Here is a 24,985-nt window from a genome sequence, read left to right on the forward strand (position 1 = left end):
TTTTTCAAGTTTCATCAAGTTGGTTCCGAAGCAAAAACATTTTATACCCATTAAGAAAATTTTAAACATTTGGTAAAATTGATTTGTTTCTGGACCAATTCCTGAACTAAAATACTGTTGACTGAAAATTCCTGTTTTGCCTCCCCTTGGCTTAAAAGCTTGGGTACGCTCGTGTCCAAATAATTATTGATTTTGTTGGTATAATAAGTATACATTTAAAGATAACAGTTTGTTAAGAAAGTTAGAAAGATTCACAGCTTATCAATGATTCGAAAAGAATTTCTAAAAAAAAAAACGTTAATAAATATCGATAAAAAAAACATTAAGCGGAGAAAGTAGGTAATATTATTGGTTTATAACAAACTATACATTATGTTTGTTCTTAACAAATAAATAAAACTTATTTATTTATTTTTTTGTATATTATTTATTTCTATTCATTAACACAATGACATTTCTACCACGCAGGCCAGGGTTTAGTCATTTCAGTACCTCGGCCGAGATTATTCATTGCCTCTTATTTCTTATATATTCACAAAAATTTGTCTCATTTGCCTCAAGTTTATCGGCTTCAGGTATTTTAATTTTAAAGAAAAGTAGAGATCTTTCAAATTTTCTTAACTTATTAGTAACACTTTTGTAAAACTACGTTAGTCCTACGATTTCATCCTAAAACGTTTTTTGTGGAATATTTTAAAAATTGTTTTATTTTATTGGAATATTGATACGGTGAAATCTTTCCAATGCGATCAAACAGTGTGAAATTCTTGAACGAGACGGTAAAATATTTTCAAATTTTTGTTAGTGTTAAAAAATATTCTTAGACATGTTCTAGAATATATAAGGAATGGTCTTTTTTGTATGACACACACTATCTACACTGAATGTAATTGAGAAAGATGATTTCGCTGTAGTATCAGTATTTTTTTCTACTTACATTTTGAGTACAGAATATATTGCTTACAATTTGAGTACCGTGTTTAACTCTGTACATATGAGATATACAATGTAAAGTGAACTACTTCACCAAATGTCGTCGTACAATTTATGATCGACATTATGAAGTTACATGGATTATATTAAATAAATTAACATAAATTTATAATTTATTTATGAAAATCAATTATTATGTTTTACTCACAACTGTTTGAGTTACTAGATTTATTATTATTAAAAAGAAATTTTTAAAGTCATATTTAATGTAACTCAGTGTTTCACTGGTCACCTGTTTCATTGAAATAATAATTTATAAAAAAAATTATTGTTAAAGGAAAATAAATTCAAATGCAACAATTTTACCGATGACTGGAAACAAAAGCTTTGGAAAGGAGAAATTTGAAGAAGCGCACTTAAAAATGCACAATTATATTAAACAGTAGAAGTTACTCATACCTGACTATTAATAAAAGCTTGAAGCGCTATATTTAAAATATTAAAAATAATATTTCTGTGATTGCCTAACACGTGCTACGTACTCATTATGTAAACTTCGCATGCGTGCGTAACTAATACTGTTACCCACTGGTATCGTAAATAACTGTTATCAATTTGACACTATTTGTCAAAGTTTCTTACTGAACCATTTTTTATTATGGCTTATTTATAGAAATAAGTATAACTAGATTTATATATATATATATATATATATTTGTAAATTTTTCTTTTTTAACAGATAAATAATTTAATTAGAAAGTTTATAACAAGAAATTATAAAAGTTTCTATGTAATGTCAATATCATGTACGCTTAGTCAATTTATTTCTTTAAAAAAAAATTGTCCATATTTAGATGTCTTGTAAAAGTTTTTTAAACAGAAAAAATTCATTTATAAAAAAAAAAAAACAACATTTATTTTTCAATTTCCATCTATTCAAGTTTGCTTATAATTTTTTTTTTTTTGAAATCAATAGTAAAGTACACAGAATGAATTAATGACCTAGAATACATATATTAAACTATCATAGTTTTCATAGAAAAAAAAAATTTTGGTTACAAATAATAATCCAAGTTTCCAAGTTTTTCCAAGTTTGAGGAATTGCCCAAACGGATTGCCTTTGGTAATGTACCTGATTGATTCACGCGATATTTCTGGGGAGATGCATATTTTTCCTCACTTCGTTGATTCAGCACAGTATAAGCCATAATAGAAACATAAGTGTTAACAAATCCCTCTAGAGTTTATTAGTCGTGTGAGTGCGAACCCTGTAGTACACACGACTAACTTCCCAGAGGGGGAAAAAACATTAAAAAAAGGTCTTGTTTGCCTTCATAGATTATTCTTCGAACGTGTACTGCAGCTTATGCTGGAACGATCATTATCTCCATAGATGTGTTTTATCCACTTTTCAGATTCTATTTATTCAGTATTTCCAATTTTTTTATTCCCATTAAAAACCGGCTCAACTAATTCTACTGAAAACTCTTCCAGTTCTTAAATACGCAATTACCTGTCGAATAAGACCAGTCATGTGTTAATGTCATGAGTGGTTCGCGAAATAATCGAAAAAATCCGAACGAACATACGCACATACGTAGACACACACACACACACACACACAGACATCACACTGAAAAAGTTCGATTCGGATATTAAGGCCTTGAAACCGTGGAAATATGTAAAACCGTAGATTTTCCAAATTGGCCCCCTTACATTAACTTCCTCTGAGAAGTTAAAAATGAATTAATCGTTTAGTTTTCGGTTGTAAATTCTCGCTTCTCTTTATAAAACTGTTTTTAAAATATCGAAGCAATTAAATTATAACTTCTCCTTTGAGTACATCAAAACATAGATTTATAGCATTGAACTTTTAACATTTGGTCAGAAAGTTAAGAGTTATAAAAAAACAGAAATTAATGAATTTATAATTGAATTGATATCCGCGCATAAATTTTCAAATTATTAATGACTAATATAAAATGTTAATTATATATCATACAAAATAATATTTATGGATTTTTTGTGTGAAGTTTTTAAGTGAATTATAATTTATGGTTTTAATAAGAAATTAATCGTTCTTTTTAATATTTATTTGCAAAAGTCTATATTAAGATTAAAAATTTCTCTTTAAACTTAATTGTTTTTAAAGTCCATAAAAACTGATAAAAATATTCTTTTTTCCTCCAATTATTTTCTCTAAATTGACTTTAAAAAAATTGTCCTACAATTGTTGAATGTATTCAATTTTGAATCAAAGTGGTATCTTCATTTTTAATTGACGAATTTTGCACTTCAAGTCTCCCGATTTCAGACACATGTCCAGACCTTTTTTATTTGAAGTTACAATTGAAGGATATATAGGGTCCTAAAACTATCGTATTAGAAGAGCAGAATGATGTAGAGAATAAAATTTTAAGCAAAATACTCCTGTGTCAATTGTACAGCATAAAGCTTCGTTAAATATCATTTGTAATTCTGAAAATTCTTTGAATTGTAAATAAAAAGAAGTTTAATTTTCGAAAGTTTTTCGTAGCTATGACGGTAAATATCAAAAAAATCAAAACTGTCTGATTTATTTATTTAATGCGAAATGATTCTCCTCAAGTTTGATGGGACCCCTCGTGGGGTCCATCCCTCTTTAGGACATGAAACATTCCCACTTATATAGGTGTCTCAGTCCTCTGGTGAAATGATGCCTACAGATTAATAAAACGACAATCCGTCTCATTGACTATGGGCTACGTTCTCAAGTTATTTTCGCTCATTAATTCTATTTTTTTGCAAATATCCTAGATTTTTTGTAAAAAAAAATATATGATCGAAGTCACTTGGTAAATAGTATAAAAAATATAATAAATAAAAATAATTCACATTTACTTACTAACCTAAAATCGTAAAGCATATCATTTAGGTACAAAATATGTTTCTTGTGTAGTCTCGATTTTATTAAATGCACGCAATTTTTATTTTAACTATTAATTAAATACATTTAATATATCCGTGTATAAATTTTTATATACATCCATACAACACAAAGTCGTAATTTTTTCTTATATATGTAATTATTTTGAAAAATAAAATAATTAAGTGGTGCGTATAGTGGGAGAAATTTAATCACTATATTTAGATCATACAAATGGTTTTTATATTATTTTATTTATTTACTTTTTTTAATAACTATTATTTTTTATTAGTAAAATATGGATTTTAGTGACATACTTTTGATACTTTTTGTATTCAATATCATTAATATTTATTAGCACATGTATTTAAATGGTTCATGAATTTTGCAGGAAACATTTTAGTTTTTCCCCGTTAAACAATTTTTACTGCAGAAAATCCGTTCATTAAGGATAATGAGCTGCGGAATTCTATCGTTACCGATATAATTGTCCCTTCTGTATACAAGCTACACCATGCAACCCGAAAAATACCTCACTAAACAGCTCAATTGTTCACATGATTTACCTACGTATTGCTAAAATATTTCCTTTTTACACAATATTATAAAAAACAAGTGAAAACAAACAATTTACTGACTTAATTGTAGAAATACCATATAAAGACAGTGTTGATTACGCAATCGTTTGGTTTTTAAGTCTGGCAAGTAAAGGACGTTGAAAGGGTGAAAAAATTATAAACTTGATAAAATGCAAAATTTGGTTAACAATTTGTAAGTTAGTTATTTAAGTATTTAGAAGTTAGCGCTCTTAGTATGTAAGTTCTATAATCTAAAAAAGCGTTATTTCAAAAATTAGATTTTAATTTGTTGTTTGTTGTTTAATTTTCAGATAATCGCAGTGTTGTTTTTCACAACATTAATATTACCATATGGATTTTCTGAAGAAAATACAAATAAACGGACACCAGTATCTGTTACGCGAACAGAACTACGTGTGGCCAAAAGTTTAGATCCAGATAAAGTTCAGACATTAAATGTTGTTACAAAAACTGGATCAATTGCTAAATTAATTGTAAAACGTCGTGATTCAAAATCATCAAATGAAAATCAAAAATTATCAACTAGCCCAATTGTAGATAGTTCAACATCGACAAAACAAAATGATAAACTTGTAACGTCCACAACACCAATTCCCACGGAAAAAGTTACAGAAAAATATGAACCCAAGTATATTGTAACACCAAATCGTAATAAATATGATGGACAAGTCCAAGCTGAATATGGAAATTGGTCACCGATTTCAATTGTAACATTAAATCCAACTTTATTCACTTTGGAAGAAACATCAAGGGCGCATAATTCAGAAGGAACACAGCCAAAAAACGTTTATATTACATCGTCAAGTTTTAATATGGATAAAGAAAATATTTACAGAGCCCTACCAGAACCCGTTAACATACGCTCCGATAATATTTATGTTAAGAATGAGGAGGCCAAAAGAGGTCGGGCTATTGTGCCATTAACTACAGTTAATGAAAATCAAGGAAGCCCTGCAGTCATTCCTGTAATTCAAGGAGTTCGTGTCCCAGATGATGAGGAAGATAAATTTAAAACTTGGCGAAATGCTCGCGTTATCAATGGTGAATTAGTTCCATATGAAAAAGGCTACAAGCCACAACCAGCAATACCTATTGGTGAGTTAGTATTCGCCAGTAAAGTACCATTGAATGACAAAAACACTAAAGGTATTGGACCCTTCACTAAGTTGGATAATTTTGCAGCATCCGAATCAAAAGGTAATATTGGTCCATTCACTGTTAGAGACAACATGCTAAATCGAAACGAGCAAAATTATGAGGAATACATTGGTAACAAAAATAACTATATCCGATTCAACTCGGACACTAGTTTTGGACCGTTTACAAAAGCTGACAATTCACGTTTAGCGAATTCGAAACTGATCGATTACATTAAAGAAATTAATGCACAAGAATTAAAACGAGATTATTTTTCGGGTCGCATTCGTAAGAATATTGATTATGATTCGGATGATCAAAGTAGTATACGTTTTCCACAAACAGACACTACACAAATTCAACGGAGAATGTTACAGTACCCTGGAAATGTAAATTATCCAACATCCAAAGTTTATAGTCCATCATCAAGTTCCACAACAAAACTAAGTCCAGTTAATTTTGTGGATGGTGTTCGTACGCCAGTTTTACAGTATGCACATCCGGAGTTAGGTGTGCAACCGGTAAAAGTTCCAAGTGAAGAAGATCAACAGAAAGCTGTATCACCTGCAACAACTACTTACAAACCCAATCAAAATAGTGAACGTACCTATTATTTGAAAGGAGAAACTCCAAACAATAAAAATAACTATTATGGCACGGATGCTGGCCGACAAACAAAATATTACGATAACACCCAACAAACTTCAGGTGGATATTATCAAAATTATCCATACAATAATGGATATTATACAATCAAACATACATACGAGCAACCTTTCTGGTATAAAATTACAGAGTCGATAAAAGATAATATTCAAACTGGAGTGGAGCGGATGCAACAATTTACTCGTCCAGTATTTGAACCACTTGTCGAAGCCACTCATAAAATTTCACAAAATTTGGGATTTTCTCCACAACATCAACAACAACAAGTGGCACAAGATAAAATTGGAACGGCTCCAGTCATTGGTGCTGCAAGTGGGTCAATAATTTTACCAGCATTAGGCTTAGTTGCCGGAGGAGCTGCTCTTGGTTTAGGTGCCGCTGCTGTTGGACGATTTATGGATATTGGATTAATGCGAAGTAATCAAGATGCTGATAATTATTTAAATGAATTAGAAATGCAACATAAACGCGCATTAAATACATATCAAGCTTATAATAATGATCCAAGAACAACGAGTGATATATACGTGATAATGGATGATCAAATTACATCCGCGCAAGCACCGCAAAGTCAAACAATTCGTCGTAATAAACGTGCTGTGAATGATGAAAATAGTGAAGTGTTTGTATTACAAGAATTGGCACAAGACTTAAAGAATGGTGATGGTACATATAGTGCTGATTTACAGCATTTAACGCAAGCAGCGCAATGGACTGATACACCGTGTGCAAAACGTTTATTTTGTGATGTGATGTTACGACAAAAATCCGATCAAGTATTGCTCATGGAAAAGAAAATGGACTCATTTTTATCATTGTAAGTAAAATTTTTGAAAACATTTAAGTATATATTATATTCCGTTCGTTTAAATTCTGTTCCTTTAAAAAAATAAAATTTCATCGAATCTTAGAAAAATATATTCAAGAATTCAGAACTAATTTAGATTATTAACTAATCATTACACAGCATTAAATCAAAATACTGTTTTCTAATATCTTTAAAAGTTTTTGAAATAACCTTTTCCATACATGAAATTTCACCTCTATTATAACATAGATTTCAATGTTAATTCGATTCTTACAATTAGAATAGAAACGTAGAACATGTTAATAACATCAAAGGTATAATTAAAATATTTGATTGAGAGATATTAAATGAAGACATAGGAAAGTCATTTAAGTATTATTAGAAACTGGCTTAAGCTTATTAATATGTCAATAATAAGATTGATCTAAAAAGATGTAGGACTGTTATATATCCACGCATTGAAATCTTTTTGTAGTTTGATTGTATACGTGGGGATAACTGCTCAATAAAGTGTTTGGTCGCCACTAACACCACACCAGATTCTATTATAATAACTATAATATAAATATTTTGTATTTTTATGTCCCCGAAATTCAGGCGTCTTAAAACCAACTCTAAAAAAGGTTGCCAGGCAATCGTATCATTAAATTCCTACATTTTTGTTGCGTCATAAACAACGCAGGGTCGTAGAATTGTTGAGAGGTAAACGATTATTTTGTCATAAGTTGGTCAAAGAGAAATTTTTGTATAATTCCAATTAATCCGTAAATTACTGCTAGTCGGCAAACTCTAGGTGGAGGGTCTTTTAAAAGTACAACAAATTTTGAAAAATTTGTATAGAAAGTCTTCTTTGTTTTCGACAGCTAAAATATTTTTTTTCGGGAATATTAGATAAAAATATAAAAATATGATTGCATTTTTATATCCTGTATTTTTATATCCTGTAGATACGAACAAAATTGATAGGTGTTAAAAAATCACCTATTTAGCCCATTTCCAGTTGTCCATACGCCTGCTCGTTTATCCGTTCGTAAACGCGAAAACTCAAAAATGAAAAGAAATGTAATGCTGAAAATTTTAAAGCGTGCTCAGGACGTAAAAAGTGGGTTTGAGTACGTAAATGAGCAACATAGGTCAATTGGGTTTTGTAAAGCGTTAGAGATAGAACAAAAATTTAATGTAAAAATGTTCCTTATAAAAAACTTGCTCACCCGCAATTCTAATCTAAGTAGACAAATAGTTACAGCCGCCTTGCGCCCGCTTGACTACTCGCTCGGCTGCTTAGCCTCGTCGATACCAAAACCGAGATAATAGTATTTTAAAACAGCCTGTATGTATTATGAAGATCTTTATGTATAATAAATATTATTGAACCTGTTAAATAAATTTGTTATTCTTTCTTGAACCAGTGATATTGATTTAATATGTTGTCGAACTTGCTTAGAGAAAGCTGTTGAATTCTCCACATAAATATTGTAAAGTTGTTACTTTAAATATCTTGATCATTATTATTACTTTCAGACCATGAGCTCATATTGAAGTGAAATTATTTTGTTAGTCTGCCTTTTAAGAATTAATAAAGATAAGTTTGGTAATAAAGAAATATTTGAGTTTTTCGACTTTCTAATTTTTCGGCGAAAGTTTTTTTAAACTATGTTCCTTATCGCACGTTAAGCAGGTGAGGGCTAAACTAAAGAAGTCTCCATCGGCCGACATCACCGACCGGCACTTTTTAGCACGCTTTTATAAGCTTGGAATGTATCTATGTATCTATGTAACGGAATCATCGAACGTGACTTTCACCTAATTCAGATTGGATTGAAACTTCGCACACTTATCAAGGACCGATACGCCGAAATCCATCCTCTTCAACAATTTTTTTAACATAGTTCGTACCAGGTGTCCCAACCACTCTCGCTTTTTTTCAATCTACTATTTCAATTTATTGACTATAAAATTCGTGGAAACAAGATTCCCGTTTGAAAATGTTGAAAGGTTTGGAAATGGAATAAATGGAATTTTCACCTTATTTCATCCCATTCGATGTGTTTGCAAATTTTTTTTCTATTTTTTTCTCGTATTCTCTTTTGTTTTTTAACATATGCGTCAACCAAAAATAAAAATACTGTAAAAAAAGGGTAACCATCGAAAATCTATTCTATATAAATTATTTCATTAATTATATATTACCAAATTTCCCTGTATTAATTTCAAAATAGATCGATCAAATCCAGGAAAATTTTTGGTTCATAATGAGCTCACGGTCTATTATTGTTACTTACTTATTCAAAGTAATCTTTTATGTAGTCGCTGTATCTAGTTACTAGTTAGTACCTACTTATACCTACTACCATTGATCTTTGAGCGCTTCTTGCTTCCATATGTAATGATATCAATCTGTATACTGTAAATTATAAAATTATTACTAATCAAATCAATTTACTGTCAATGAATTTGAAATAAATATGCAAATATAATCATTTATATCTCTGCACGCCGACCACAATGAATTCTTTCAATATAAATGTTGAAATTTACTAAAATTTTTAGATTGCTCGGAAAAATCTATGTGTGTGTGTGTGTGTGTGTGTGTGTGTGTATTTCAAGTACTTTACAAATACCTTGCAGAAGTGAAAATAACCCCGCACTTGGATCCTAGCTAATAACACTATTCATTAAAGTATCTTTTTCCTTATAGCCATCTCAAAACTCCACCAATTTTGAAGATCATGCCTGATTTTTAGTTGTACGGAAAACTCTTCAACTCACACTTGAAACATAGCTTAGAATATTTCTCAATTTTCTTGTCTCCAATTCCAATAAAAATCATATTTTTCCAATCATCCTTAACCGGTTTTTATTCTTTTAAAATGGTCTAATAAGAAACCGAAAGTTTTGTAAGAGCAGTTAAGAAATCAAGGCGAAAACATCCAATGATAGAAATAAATGCTTTCGTATAGAATTTAAGATGTTAATATCTTAAAACTCGCTTAGGCGATACTGTAGCGATTCCTGGGGCTGAAATTTGTCTTTTAATCATAAAATTAACATTAGATTTGCGTATTTATAGATTATTAAGGGTAATAAAGACCCAAAAATGTCCAAAATGTCTCCACAATCGCTCAATGATACTTCTATGAACTAGCTTTATAATATATATTTAGAAATAGGAAAATATATATTAAATTTATCGGAAATTAACACCGGATTCTTCCATGATTATTCAATATTTAAAATATATACAATATTCCGTATCAAACAAATCATTAATTATAATTCAATTAATGAAAACAAATGGAAGTAATGCATCCTTTTTTGAATATACCTTATATTACTTTTTTGTACCGGAAGTAAAAAATTGAAAGTTTCCTTGTTAGAATATTTAAAAAAATTATCGGATGTTTTAAAAATGTTACTTTCTAGTGACACATTGATTCATAACACACTTAGTGAAAGTTTCCACCTAAAAAAAAAATTTTCATTGAAAATTGTTTCGTTAAATGCTGGTTATTATTTGTTATACAATGGTGAATTTAATAAAAAAAACTTCCTGGTATATTAAATAGTAATGCGCTTTAAATTTACTTAACCATCTTCGTAAAGTTAAAGATTTGGATGTTGAAGCATTTCGTTTTTGAAACGAAGTTAGATTAGGTTAGGTTAAAGAAACAGTCTTGGCCGGGGAGGGACACGCTTAGACCGTAGGGACCGTTGTTACTGACAAAAGGATTGGCTCATTTAATAACAAAATTGATCCATTCCCGGCTATTACTCCACGAATCAATTGGAGCTGTTTAAGAATAGCAGCAGTGCTTAACGTAAACGGAAATTCGGAGAGATCGTCCAAGAAATGCTGGCTCCATTGAGTCCATTTCCTCATTTGAAAATCTGGGCAGTGGTAGAAAAGTTGGGACAGCGTTTTCTCTCCCTCCCCTGTGATTGTTCTTGTAATAATTGTGCGGCATTAGTAGGCCCAGTCGTTCAACGTGTCTGTCGTCTAGCAAGTACCCTGCAACACCAACGATTTGATTATAGAAGCTCTTTGAAGTGATATAAGATCTCCGGGAGTACTTTAAGTGCGTCACTGCCTCCATTTATGATTGGCCTGATCAAACTCTCCTGGTACCCATACCAGATTCCCATTCATTTGTTTCGCCATTTTTAACAAAACTCTGTATGAAAAAACGACTAAGTAGAGATTCCTTTGCTATCCAATTTCTTACTTTTTCGTAAAATTGGAAAATGTTTTGTGCATTTTTTCCTTTCACTAGCTGCACGCGAAACTGTATGCTAAAAAAATGACTAGTTTGCAATTTTTACAATCTTCATAATTTAGTTAGTGGTATTCACTTTTATTATTTATTATTTACACTTTCAAAGATTTTAATCTTTTAAGTCCAAACCCTGCTTTTGGTATTGATTTAAAAATTTTTAATTGAATATCCGCTTTAATATTTATGATTATTTTGCATAATAAAAATATATTTTTTATTTAGCCGCGAACAGATCAATAAGTTAGGTGATAAAGCAATAAATAATAAAAATTTTTGACGATGACAAATAAAAAAATTTAGAATTAATTTTTTAACCTCTTTTTAAAGTGAAGTAAAAAGTACAAAGCAAATACATTATTTATTCTCATGATTGATTTAATGACAGTCATTAGAATAGTACAGGCGTTGGCTGAAGCTGATAATGGAAATATGATATACACACACTGGAAACTGCTGACAGAGATGTCCTACGTACTACTAGCTTCTAGAATACGCACCAGCAGCAGAAAAAAACGTAAATATTTAAAGTACGTCTTTGAATTGAGGGAAAAACTTATAGGTATGCAATTCAATGATCCAAAAGAAATATTATTTAACTTCCGTCCTAGCTTCCGGTTGCGTCCGCACTATTCAAAACAATTATAATGAGTTAGTTTAAATAAATGATGTTTTTTTCTTCAAATAAGTATAATTTATTTATAACTAATAATTGTATGCAATTTTATTAATTATATAGAATGACATTTTTTTTTTATGTGTTTATATTGAATAGAAAGTTGTGAATATGATTTATGAATGCAAATTTTAGTAAAAAGGGCTGCAGATTTTAGAAATTATGTTTTTTTTTAAATAATAAGCACAATTGTATAATTTCACATTTATAATTTAACCTTAATGTTTGAATGAATTTATTATTAATTAATTATTTTCAATATTCCCAGTGATAATTGTTTCACAAGTCCACTTACATATATATTTGTTTAAGTTTATTGACTTCATGCCATTATTATAAGTTATAACTTAACATTCCGCTTGGTTGTTTCTACACAAGCAGCAGTCTAATTAATGAAAAAATCGTTAAGTGTGAGATTGAATTTTAACGAAAATTCTGTCCTTTTCATAATATTTGATTAAAATTTACAAGTTATTACCACCAAATAGCCAATAAACAAAGGAGCAGTTTGGTAAATCGATACAAGAAAAAATGCTCGTGATTATAGTCATATTTTACTAAGAATATGACTCTGGCCACGACCATCTTTGGATCAACAGAAGCTTGGTATTTTTATGAGAAACTTGTTTCTTTAACCTTTGTTCTTTTTTATTCTTACAAACAGAAATATTTACAATACTCAATAAAAATACAACTTTTAAACTCTTTTCGAAAATCTAACAAATTCGTTCCTAAAACCATGGTCCAAAAATTAATCTTTTCTTAAACTGGGATTTGGTTCTTATATCTGTTGTGAAATTCCCAAAAAGAAATATTTCCAATTCGGAAATAATATTAATAGGATTTCAAGGAAAATTGAATTTAAATGACAATATAAAATGCATTATAAAAAAGTTTAGTTTAGTACAGCGACGCCATTCAAATAGGAACCTGACACATTTTTCTATCAATTTTGATAGCGTTGCTCAGTTTGCTTATGTATACATTAATATTTTATGTCAAAATCAATTAAGTATTTCTAAAAAATTCAAACATGAATAGACTCAGTAATTTACGAAGATGAGTTGATGATGAAAGTTTTGCGTTAGAAAATTTATATTCCAGTCACATGAACATACAAAAATTACATAATTAGTTTTATTTAGAAATATTTATTAATGATTCTCCGATATTAAAATTTTAGTGAACATAATTGATTATGAAAATTAAAAAATATAGGTCATGTATTGATGATAATGGTTTTTTTATTTATGTATTTATAATAAATGTTGATTTCAATTTTTTGAAATTAAAATACTTACTAAAGGTATTAACAAGTGAAAACAAACAATTGACTGAGTTAATTGTTCAAATACCATGTAAAGGCAGTGTTGATTACTCTGTCATATTACACATGCATACATGAGACACACATATAACTGATATACCTATATAATACTACAATTTGCGTATAATATGCGCTCTCACGGGTGAACAGTCATGTTAACGAAAAAATGTTTCAAACAAAAGATGTTTATCTTTTTATAAGGAATATTTTTTACATGTAAAATTTTGTTCTATCTCTAACGGTTTACAAGATTGGTCTTACGGACCCAAGATCCAATTGACTTATGTTGCTCATTTACGAACTTGACCTCACTTTTTACAATCTCAGCAAGCTATAAAAATTTCAGCTTGATACCTCTTTTCGTTTTTGAGTAATCGTGATGACAGACGGACAGTCAACAGACGGCAGACGGCAGACGAAAGACGACAGATGACAGACGACAGACAGACAGACAACTGGAAATGGACTAATTAGGTGATTTTATGAACACCTATGCCAAAATTTTGTTCATAGCATCAATATTTTAAGCGTTACAAACTTGGGACTAAACTTAGTATACCTTTAATATTACATATACATGGTATAAAAATAATTGTGAAATAAATATTATTTGAAATAACTTATTTCTTATACTACGTGTTCGTATAATTGAAAATGTTTAAATTCACACCCATAATTGTATATTATTTCTGTAAATAATTGAAATACTTACAAGATATAAAACATGTTGAAAAATCTATTCACTCTGTCTATTACCCGTGCGGTTTATATTCGGGATGAGTCAAAAAATCCATTTATTATTCTGAATGAGGTGACTATATATTAATGGAAACCTACTCGGAAATGAAGCAGATGGCAAATAGAATTTTTCAATATCTAAAACTTTCTATAAAATCATGGTCATGCGATTTCATTTTTTTTAACTTTATTGTTATTTTACAGTAAAACTTTCGAGTTTCTACTAAAAATTTTTTCGTACTGACAGCAATAAGTAGGACTAAGATAGAAGATATTTGTTATTCATTTTATCACATTGGTTATAACACATAGAGTGATAGAAGTTACTTAGTACCGATGAAAATTAATAATGAAAAATAATGAAACATAGAATTAGAGCAACAGCGCGTTCCTGAAAAGCGCTTGAAGGGGCTACGGTCGTTTAGCGGTCCACAAACTGCTCTACCTAAATCAGTAGACAGGCATCTATTAATTAAAGGTATAATATTTGATAAAACCCTCCCATCCCCGATTGAAGACTTTTCCTAAGACAAAGTCGCCAATCAACGGATGGGAGGTGGCTGCATATATACTTCCACATTCACACGAACAATGAACCAAAATGAAAAGGTCATTTATCCACTGTGGTGGCTCACCAGGTATTCACAAACCAAGGTTTGTAATATACCGGGTCAGTGGATGTTTCCAATTGGTGTCTTAGGTGCGAGAAAAAACACTTAGGTCTACCTCCTTACTCTTGGACTGCTAACGATCATGACCCACCACCTACTTTCTTTTCGTCATAGTCGTACGGTCGAATTCACCACCCCCCCCCCATGGAGGAGGGAAGCTGCAACTTCGGTTTGCACAATGGGCAGAAAGTGGATACTTTCTGCACGGAGGTGAGAAAAATATTATAGTGTGATACTTGTTGAATGTGATGTAAATTAGCGAAAACAGTTCCCACGATAATTACGAAAACTTCCTATACCGAAGTTCAAATTTGAATACAAAATGTTGGTTTAAATCTTAAACCCTTTTCTCTCATCATTTCTTACACTAGTCACTGCTAGTAATATAAATTGCGCAATTAAAAGAATAAAAATGGTCTTGAGTGCGATTTGTATATGTATATCCTCATTAAACTGAATGTGTAGGATTAAAGAATTATTTAAAAATTTTTAAAGTGAATACTGGTATGGATATCAACAATTATAAATATTGATAGCTTATTGTTTATTTATTTATTTATTTATTTATTGTAAATATTGTAGTTATTACATCATTTTTAAAAAATCATATTATTTACAAAGGCTTGTTCTTCATTCATTTACATATATTTGACTGACTCATCAGATCTTCAATATTTTATTACAAGGATAATATTATAATTATGCTGTTGTAATTATTTATATTGTAATAAATTTTATTGTAAAAATGCTGGGATTTGCAGCTTTGATGATGTTAAATCAGTTTATTTCGAAAAATAAAACTAAATTTTTGCATAGTGCAATTCTACAACGCCTCTGATCATATCAGTGCTCATACACTATATTCTATTAAGTGCATCCGAAATTTAAGCACCTACATCAGTCTGTAATACTATTGGTTTAGAAAACCAAGCTTTAGAAACAAAAAACAAAGTTAGACAAGAGGAATTAAGCAAAGGTCTGGGAAAAGGGGATAAAGCTAAGGTAGTCACGCTAAAGAGATAAGAGAATGGGCATAGTGGAAAATTGTTTGTTAAATGCCTATTAAGTAGATGAGCAATCCAGTGGAGCGGACGGATAACAGCCTTTGGTTATTTTAAGAAATCGTAGTAAGAAATATAGAAGAGATATTAGACCCTTCCAAACAATTTTTTATGGAAATCGATAAAAAACTTAATGAAAATTTTAATTGATTTTGGACACCACAGATCGAACTTTAAAATTAATAGCATGTTATATTTTAATCAATGTGTATCTGAAATAAGAAAGTATAATATGATGCCTTGTGCTGTACCTTTAATAAATATTATAAATATAGATTAATTCAATAGAAATTTTTAAAAAATCATTGAACTTGGAGATAAGAAAGTAAACAAAATATTATATGAACAAAAAATATTTCGTTTTAAAATAGTTTTAAACAAGTACAAATAATAATAAATATATTTTACTTTCTCCACAAAAATATATCCATGATTGTGTGAATGGAATTTATAAATATGTTCGTGTAGCTATCTATACATATGAAAGTAATATTTATATTAGGGTAGAGTTTTGTACCTTGGTTTTTAACCTTAAATCATTTTCAGTTTCTTGCTATGTTCGATATAGCCACTAAGTAAATGAAGACAAAGTTTATTTATCAAAAGACAAGCAACCAAAGACGATTATTGTCCATACGAATTTGTTTACAAATGAAATAGATTTACAAATTATTAAATTTGTTAGTAAAAAGACGATTATTGTCCATACGAATTTGTTTACAAATGAAATAGATTTACAAATTATTAAATTTGTTAGTAAAAAGACGATTATTGTCCATACGAATTTGTTTACAAATGAAATAGATTTACAAATTATTAAATTTGTTAGTAAAAAGACGATTATTGTCCATACGAATTTGTTTACAAATGAAATAGATTTACAAATTATTAAATTTGTTAGTAAAAAATATAAACAATTTTGCTTTATGATTTTTGATCATTTATTCGCAGGTTTACCATTGTGTTTTGTCTTTTAGGTCACATATGAAATCACAGCTTTCTGTTAGGTAGGTATGATTTCTGTTGAAATCATAGCGTAAGTTGTTGTAAGGATTCTAATTTTGAAAAAATTAATCAAACGTACTGTACCACTGATGAATTTTCATAATTATTAGTTACGCGATAAATTTAACAATTATTTCCTCCTTATAGAGTGCTGAATCTGAAATCGAAAACTCAGATAGGATGCCCGTAACAGAAACTTACTTACTTGAAATGATTTCAACTTTTCAATAAAGCCACAGTCTATAATGCTGTTCTTTTAAGTAATAAATGCAATTTTTGACATGAAAAATATTTAGTGTAGCGAAATAATGTACACATATAATATAAATTAAAATTTAGATTTCAGGTACTACACTCTCCCTTACTATCTGGTAACATTTAATTTCAAACCAAAATTGATTAAATAAAAAATTTAGTGATCGATTATTTGTCAAACAGAATAACTTCAATTTGTAATCAATAAGTTTTATGTATGAAAAGATTGAAAGATCTATATTTAGCTAGCAATGTATTTTAAAAGTAAGAATCCTGCTATACTCTGGAGTCGTTTCCTGTACTTGCGATTCATCGTAAGTTAACCGAGGATGCTGAAAAATTTTTATAGGAGTAATATAAACATTTCGTAAGCGTTTGTGTTAGTAATTAATAATTTTATACGTGGTCTAATAGTCGGGTCCGAATTCCATGGATCAAAAAAAGCTATAATATAATTTTTTTCCGAAACATGAACAAAAAAGATTTTCTATAATTGTCTTACTCATTTAAAAGAATCGCAAAAATCTCTAACCATTTGAAAAATTTAACAAAATCTCAAAAAAAGGTAAACATTTGTTTATGTACTACATAAAAAATGCTCAAGGGCCACAAACCTTAAAAACTTTCAAGATATTTTCAGAAAAATAGACTTTGTTGCGTAGGTTTATAAAAGAGGTGACTAAAATATCTTATCTGTTAAATAAATAAAGTAATAAATATGTTTACGTAAGTGTACTTTTGACGACTCTTGTAAATGAACTCAAAAACATCAAAATGAAAATAACTTAACATAAGTTATATGAATGCTATGCGAGGCATGTGATACTTATGTTTGATTACATTTACAGGTGTCTAGGTCAGTCAGACCTTCATCACTTTATGAACAAAATTATTACTGAATGGGTGATCAAGTGATTGGAATTATACTTAAATTACAAAGATGTTTATAAAAATATCTCTTTATAGTGATATTTTAATAATTTAAGGATGTAGAAGCGCCAATACCATTTTAAATAAAAAGCTTGATTTTTTTTTTATATGAAGTTAGTCTAAATCATTTTTAAAAATTTTAGAGGAGGGGTGGCCATATAGGTCTTTCCTCTGATGAAGACGTGCTAAATGTATGCGATTTTTCATTCAACACGTCCTTCCTTCCCCTGAAAAATAAATATCGAAACTCCAAACCAATTTACGAAACAAAGACCCACTCACTAAAATGTTATCTCCTGTCGTTAATTAAATTGTAATATTTCAAACATGTACTTGAAGTAAAATGAGAGAAGAGAGAACTATTTCAGTATTTCACTCGCACCTCGTATACGTCTTAAGAGTTAAAATCACTTTTTTCAATGATAATGACTTTTTAAGTGGCTGATGATATAAAGCCATTAAGTTCCGGTTCTTAACCAATATTTGATATAAAAATTTCCAATTCAAAATTTATTTTTTAAATATTAAATCACTACAGTCATGTCATCATACCATTGTGTTTTTAAAATTATTTGTCTTCAAAAATTTTTTATGTTAAGAGTTAATTGACAAGTATTAGACGAAAATTTCATTTTCAGATTACTATTAAGAATTAAGAAGTGGGGACACACTTCTTGTTACTATTAAAGAGTGGAAAACTAGTTATCTAGCAACTTTATCTTCATCCCATTCCCAACAGTCGTCTGCATTTGTTGTTATATGTATATTTGCATGTCTAATTCTAAAAATGTAAAATTCTGTAAATTGCGGTGATAGGGCAGGATTTTTTTTTTGTTAATTACAAAACTTTGAGGGCTAATGTTTCGGTCTCAGAGTACATAAAACTTAAAGATAGTGTAAATATATTTAGATATATATTTAATAAATCGGCATATAACCTTTGCTGATATTAATTTGGAAATTTAATGCACGAATAGCGAATTAACTTGTTTAATATCATAATGTTGGCAATGCTTTGTGTTAGTACATTTTAATATTGGTCACTCTTTCCATCGAATAATTTATAAATTAACATTGAAAATAAAAAATACATATTGTAAACAAAAAGAAATGTATGGCGTTTACTACAATGCTGGTATGGTATAGAGACAGATACTATTAAGTATCTATGTGAACATAAGTAATATAACAGTATTGGATAAGGCTATCCACCAGAAGTATTGTGGGTATCGCCAACCAGTATGAGCCTGACGTCCATACTGCATTGACTCAACCGCCATTTCTATTCTCTCAATGGTAGAATCGGCATGACGTTGACACCGGTTCTGACCAAGATATCCACAAAATACTTCGTAGCGTGTAGAAAAAGGGATATAATACGGTCATTATTAATTACATTTAATAACACTTTTTAATAGTGGCTGGCAAAAAATTAGAATAGGTAGTACCTACGGTGATGCACAAAGCACACTGGTCACGATTTTCACTGTCATCTGCATTATTATTATAAGATAATAATATGTACTTTATAACTTAATAACTACAAAGACAGACTGTATAACTATTACATTATTTATATTTAAAGTTAGCTCCATAACTAATTGCCATTGGTTAAGATACCAATTTAAAATGAGTTAAGTATGTATTTATGTTTTGTGTATATGGCTTAAACGATAAATTTCAGTGATAAAAAAAGACAAAGGAGAAAGTTTTATTTTATTATTTTAATTATAAAAAAAAATCTGATGGTTTGATGTTGCTGATGTTTACACCACACGACGTCTACACAGACTTTAAATAACATTAAAAAAAAATTTATAGAACATTATTTTTAGTTAAGGTTCAGGGTCTTCACCAAAACTTCAACGGTTTAAACTTAAAATTAAGTTTTTCACGATTACAGTCCCTCCTTTACTGTGAATCTAAAGAAGCAACCATGTCGATATATTATTATAAATTAAATTTGGTTGTCCATGAGATCAGATATTTCGAGCTTTAATTTCTCTCTAAATCTTTTCAAGATTATTGAGTTGTTAAAAATATCGTTCTTTTAAAATTTTAATCGTAGAGTATATGTGAGAGTAATCTTAAAATGAAAGCAAATTGTCGTGGTTTCTGCTCCACAGCAAAAAATTATATTCCGTTTTTCATTGTCTTAGTTGACTATTTGCAGAATTTACGCTAATATTGTGAATCTCCGCTTTCATACTTTCAATTGATAGAGCACGCCTCTAAACTCAGGTATTTGCGCTGCATCGTCAGAAAATCGGATCTTATATCAATTTTTTTTCCACATATAGGCTTCATGTTTCCCATCTTCAAATTATAAGTTTTATCATAGAATTAGTTCAGATAGCTCAAAAGTGACAAAATCTGTTTAAAAAAAAAACAAAAAACGAAAAAAAGAATTTTTTACATGAAAAAAACAGCGAAACGCATTTTTGTTCATTAATTTTAAAAACAATATAGTTTTTAGCCGCCTGTATGGCAGAGTCGAATAATAAGGCATTTATCCTGTAGTTGTTTTCTGGTGTGTATGCATTCGTATAATCTTTTACAGTGTCGGATTAACCCAGCGCAGGTCCGGCGGAGGCCTTTTGCCCGAAAATTTCCGCCCAAAAGGCGGAGGCCTTTTGCTCAATTCTTTTCACTTTTTTTCTATTTATCCATTTTGCCTTTAGTTTTCGTAAATCTAACTGGTACCTCACCGAGAGGTCTCTTGCACGGGATACTCAAATGCGCGAGGACTGTAGTATTTGCTACATCTTAATATATGACTAAACCGTCACTGATGTTTTGTGAATAAAAAATTGAATGACAGTTTTAAAAACTCGTAAAATTTTCTCTTCAAAATATATTTTATTAGGTATTGGAATTATTGACATGATGATTTCCATGTATAGAGTTCTCACTTCTTTTATAAGTGTCTAATTTGTTCAACCTACATATTGACAAATTTAAGTTGTAAACAAAACATTAAAATTTTTTTAAGCATCTTTTAAAAATCAGTTTAATATAAAATGTCAATATGCACGCGTATTTTATTATCTTAATTTATTAATTTATGAAGATTATAGTTTTAACATAAAAATTTTAATTACTTAAAGATTGTAGGCGATTTTATAAAATTAAAAAAAGTTTCTGTGTTTTTAAGTTAAGAATATCTTAATTAATTTAGTGTTTATAGTTGTAATTCATAATTAATTTTAGTATTTAGTGTCTTCATTAAAATTTAAGAAGATAAAATTATTACTGTCGCATTTCATTTTGTTTTATTACCTGATGTGTAGTAACGTGTTTTCAAAAAAAATATTTAGTTCTTCTAAATAATTACTTCGATATTTTTTAGTAAATTTCTATATTTTTATACCTAAGTATCTTGTTTTATTGTTTAGAATAATCTGACCATGAAAAAAATCAAAAATGTTTTGGAAATCATCAAAGTTGTGTGTCATCGTAGCTCTTAAACGGATGAACCAATCTTGTTTGTTTTTTGAAAGGTAATTTGATCGATGAATTCTTAGATATGTTTCAATTAGGAACGAGGTGATGATATTAAAACGGCTGCGCTGGTTTTCTTAAATAATAGCTAAAAACACTATCGATCGAATTATCTTTAAAAAAAAAAATCAAAATCCGTTAATCTGTTTTGGATTTTCATATACGAGGAACGAATCGATCACACAGGATTTTGAGCCAGATTTATTGTCAAAAGAAAATTTTGTTTTTTATATAATATTTCTAATCAAAGAAAATTTTTTCTGTGTATGAGATACTTTTAATTAAATGTAATTATAGATATACGTAATTTGCTAATTAAGATTATCCATTATTTTATTCATAAAAAAATAAAGAAGTAATTTATTGTCTTTTAAAAATGAATAAATATTATTTATTATTATTTTTTAATTCATGTTTTTAATTTATGAAGAATAACAAAAATATAATATTTCACGCTTTCTCAATGTTCTCACCTAATAATTGCGGTAATTTAGGTAAACAATGATTGTTTCTTGAGTATATACTTCTTTCTTTTACTTAAATTTAATGTTTTTTTATTAACATGCGATTATTGTATAAAATTATGGGCAGTATAGTTACATGTATTACGATGAATTTAACCGAAAACACAACTGGAAATATTAAAGCAACTTTGGAAATTTTAGATAATGTCCAAAAATATCTCAAGTACAACAGCTCAAGACATTGGTATAGAATATCTTGACTTTTTATGAGTTCATGGTAGTAGCATGGGGAGCCTCATAGCATAGGGCCAGTGGAAAACAGGAAGTTTGAAGGCTTTGATCAGTTGGCCTTCCTTAATTTTAAGGCAACTGTATCTTTTCTCATCATTTCTGCCGAAGCATTTCAAAGCTCGTGATAATTTATTATTTACTCTCAACTCTTCTTAAAAATTTACTTGGAAAACTGCATGCCATTGTAGTTAATTAATTATTTTCTTACGCTAGAAAATTAAATGGTTACTGAGTTTTGTTCTCATGGTCGTTCAATCCTCTGAAGTAGTTTAAGATTTCCATTTTCTTTGATATTCAATCCGAGTACGTTTCCTCCAGGACGTTAGGGATGGTTTTTTGTGTTATAACAATTTCTTCCTTTATAACCGGAAGCAATTTCTTGGCAAGTGTTCACTTATGACTATTTATTAAGAAAACTGTATATCTTGTGAAAAACCAATTCTCCTGGATCAAAATCGGCAAAAACTGAAATAACTCAAAATTTTCGCGGTTTTTTCTTATTTTACGGCATTATCCTGACGTTTTACCGTGGTCGAAAACTTAGATTTAACATTGACTTTACGTTGTAAACAACAACAAAAAAAAAAAAATGAAAATATCTGACTTGACAAGGTTCATACCCTTTTAATGTATAATTTGACTAAATCATTTCTATAATTTATCACTGCTCATAGCTTGGTCGTTGATGTACATACATAAAATCACCTGTAAATACGCTTCTGACAAACGTGTAAATACAAATTTAAATAATAATAAATAATCATCACTTGTTTTCTTACAATAATAACTCTATTATCACGTATGACATTTTTTCCGTATTTTAATTATAATGTAGTGTTTCCACAGATTTAATTTTTATATAATTTTCTCATAAATTGTATGTAATTTATGTTTTATAGAGAAGATGAAACCAAGCCTATACTTTTATTTTATTATTATTTAAATTATCTAATTAAAATTACAGCAAACCAGGAAGAAATTTTATTCAAAGAAAATACAATATCATCATTCTTACATATTACAGATAGTTATAGTAGAGGGAAATGTAAGCTTAGGTAGTCGATAGTTTTGAGCATTGAGGTGTAAAATATTCTCTATTAATCAAAATGAAAATAGTAAATGTGTGGATCAGTCTTCACCGAAACTGAAAGATTTTAGCAAAGTAGGATGGTTTATAAAAGCATAAAGAACATATATACACGGTTACGGAGTTATTGGCCGTAACAGCTTTTCTCAAAATGGCGACACTTCCGCCCTCAAAAATTGTAGGGATTTTGTGCATTCATATTCAGTACGTGTTAATAAATCTATTTTTAGAGAAAATAACTCCTGTAATTTAGTGCAAGAAAAATTCTCAATCAAATTTTCAATTCCAATATCAAATTTTTGAAATCGGACAACGGTAAAAAAAAAATTAAAAGAATTTCCTATATACATTTTTTATATTTATGTAAAATAAATGATCTTCCCAAAAATAACTCATAAAAAAACGTGTTTTACTAACTAGACTTGCAGATTTTATTTCAATACTTTATAGTCAACGTATTCTAATTACGATTCAAACTAATAAAATTTGAATTTAAGCGCTAAGAAATTGTTGTTCGAATCGAAATTTTGGAAATTACTATTCGATTTCTAATGAATAAAAATTGAAGTTAAATTTTAATCGGGAGCTAAAATACTTTACGCATGATTTTTTAATTGGTATATTGCAATGATATTATTTTAGAAGAAAGGTAAATGACACAATCCGCATGACCTGCGTAAACTATAGTTCTTTCTATAGAATCTATATCTATCTTTATGTAGAATTCCGATTTTGTCCTCTCTCTGGGCATGAATTTTCGAATAAAAACTGGTAGCTTATTGTCCATTCATTTTGCAAGATTTACTTTTAGCACGCATCGAAAAAAGAGTACCGATGCTAGAATCGAGATCAGAATTTATCTCGAGAGTATATTAACTTTAATCTTTATTTCTGCGATAATATTCTTACATTGAATTCTTAATTAACATCGCATTGCCTATAGTTTAATTAAACAAATTCCTGGTATTTAATCCTGGTTGAGATTAAAAATATTATAATTCTTTTATATTTTTGTTTGTTTCAGGGTACATCCAATTGTTGCCGAAAGTGTGTCATACCATTTACACGATGTCATGAATGCAGTTAAACGACACGATTGTTCACAGTTTGTATGCACAGAGCGGTCATATTAACTAATTTAATTTTTACAAAAAATTACTAACAACAAATTTACTAACTATTTTTTAATACATAGTTTGTTTTTTTACCAAATTTTTATTTTAATTTAAAAAAAAAGATTTATTTATTAACATTTATCGTTTAAGGAACCGTTTTTAGTTTTAAAATGCTTAGAGTCGTGATTTAAGGAAAGAAGGTTTTCGTAAATTATATGAAAATAAAAAATTTGGAAACTTAAAAATTGTCAAATGTTTAGAACCTGACAAAAAATTTTTGTTAATAAAAGCTTGATAACATGTCACATGTAGGCACAGCCAAAAGTTGATTAGATGGCGCACATTGAGTAGGCATACAATAATTTTAACGTAGCTTAAAGTTATTTGATTAATGTAACAGGATTTATAAAATCGAAGTGTGGGAACAAAATTTTTTTCAAAATATCGTTTTATATGAAAATTGACATGTTATTGGCGAAATTGTAACCTTACATTACTCCAAAAGTATCCCTGTTTACACGAAAAGTGTGGAAAACTAGTACTTA

General features: G+C 29.2%; 1 protein-coding gene across 1 annotated transcript; it reads left to right on the forward strand.

Annotated features, from left to right (window-relative positions):
* The first annotated feature begins 3,471 nt into the window (after positions 1-3,471).
* Positions 3,472-24,493, forward strand: LOC123291695. The gene is made up of 3 exons (XM_044872069.1): positions 3,472-3,477; positions 4,728-7,057; positions 24,350-24,493. The coding sequence occupies exons 1-3, from the start codon at positions 3,472-3,474 to the stop codon at positions 24,456-24,458; spliced, it is 2,445 nt and encodes an 814-aa protein (XP_044728004.1). The 3' UTR covers positions 24,459-24,493.
* Positions 24,494-24,985: the final 492 nt, after the last annotated feature.

The sequence above is a fragment of the Chrysoperla carnea genome, chromosome 2, assembly GCF_905475395.1.
Source record: "Chrysoperla carnea chromosome 2, inChrCarn1.1, whole genome shotgun sequence".
Classification (NCBI taxonomy): domain Eukaryota; kingdom Metazoa; phylum Arthropoda; class Insecta; order Neuroptera; family Chrysopidae; genus Chrysoperla; species Chrysoperla carnea.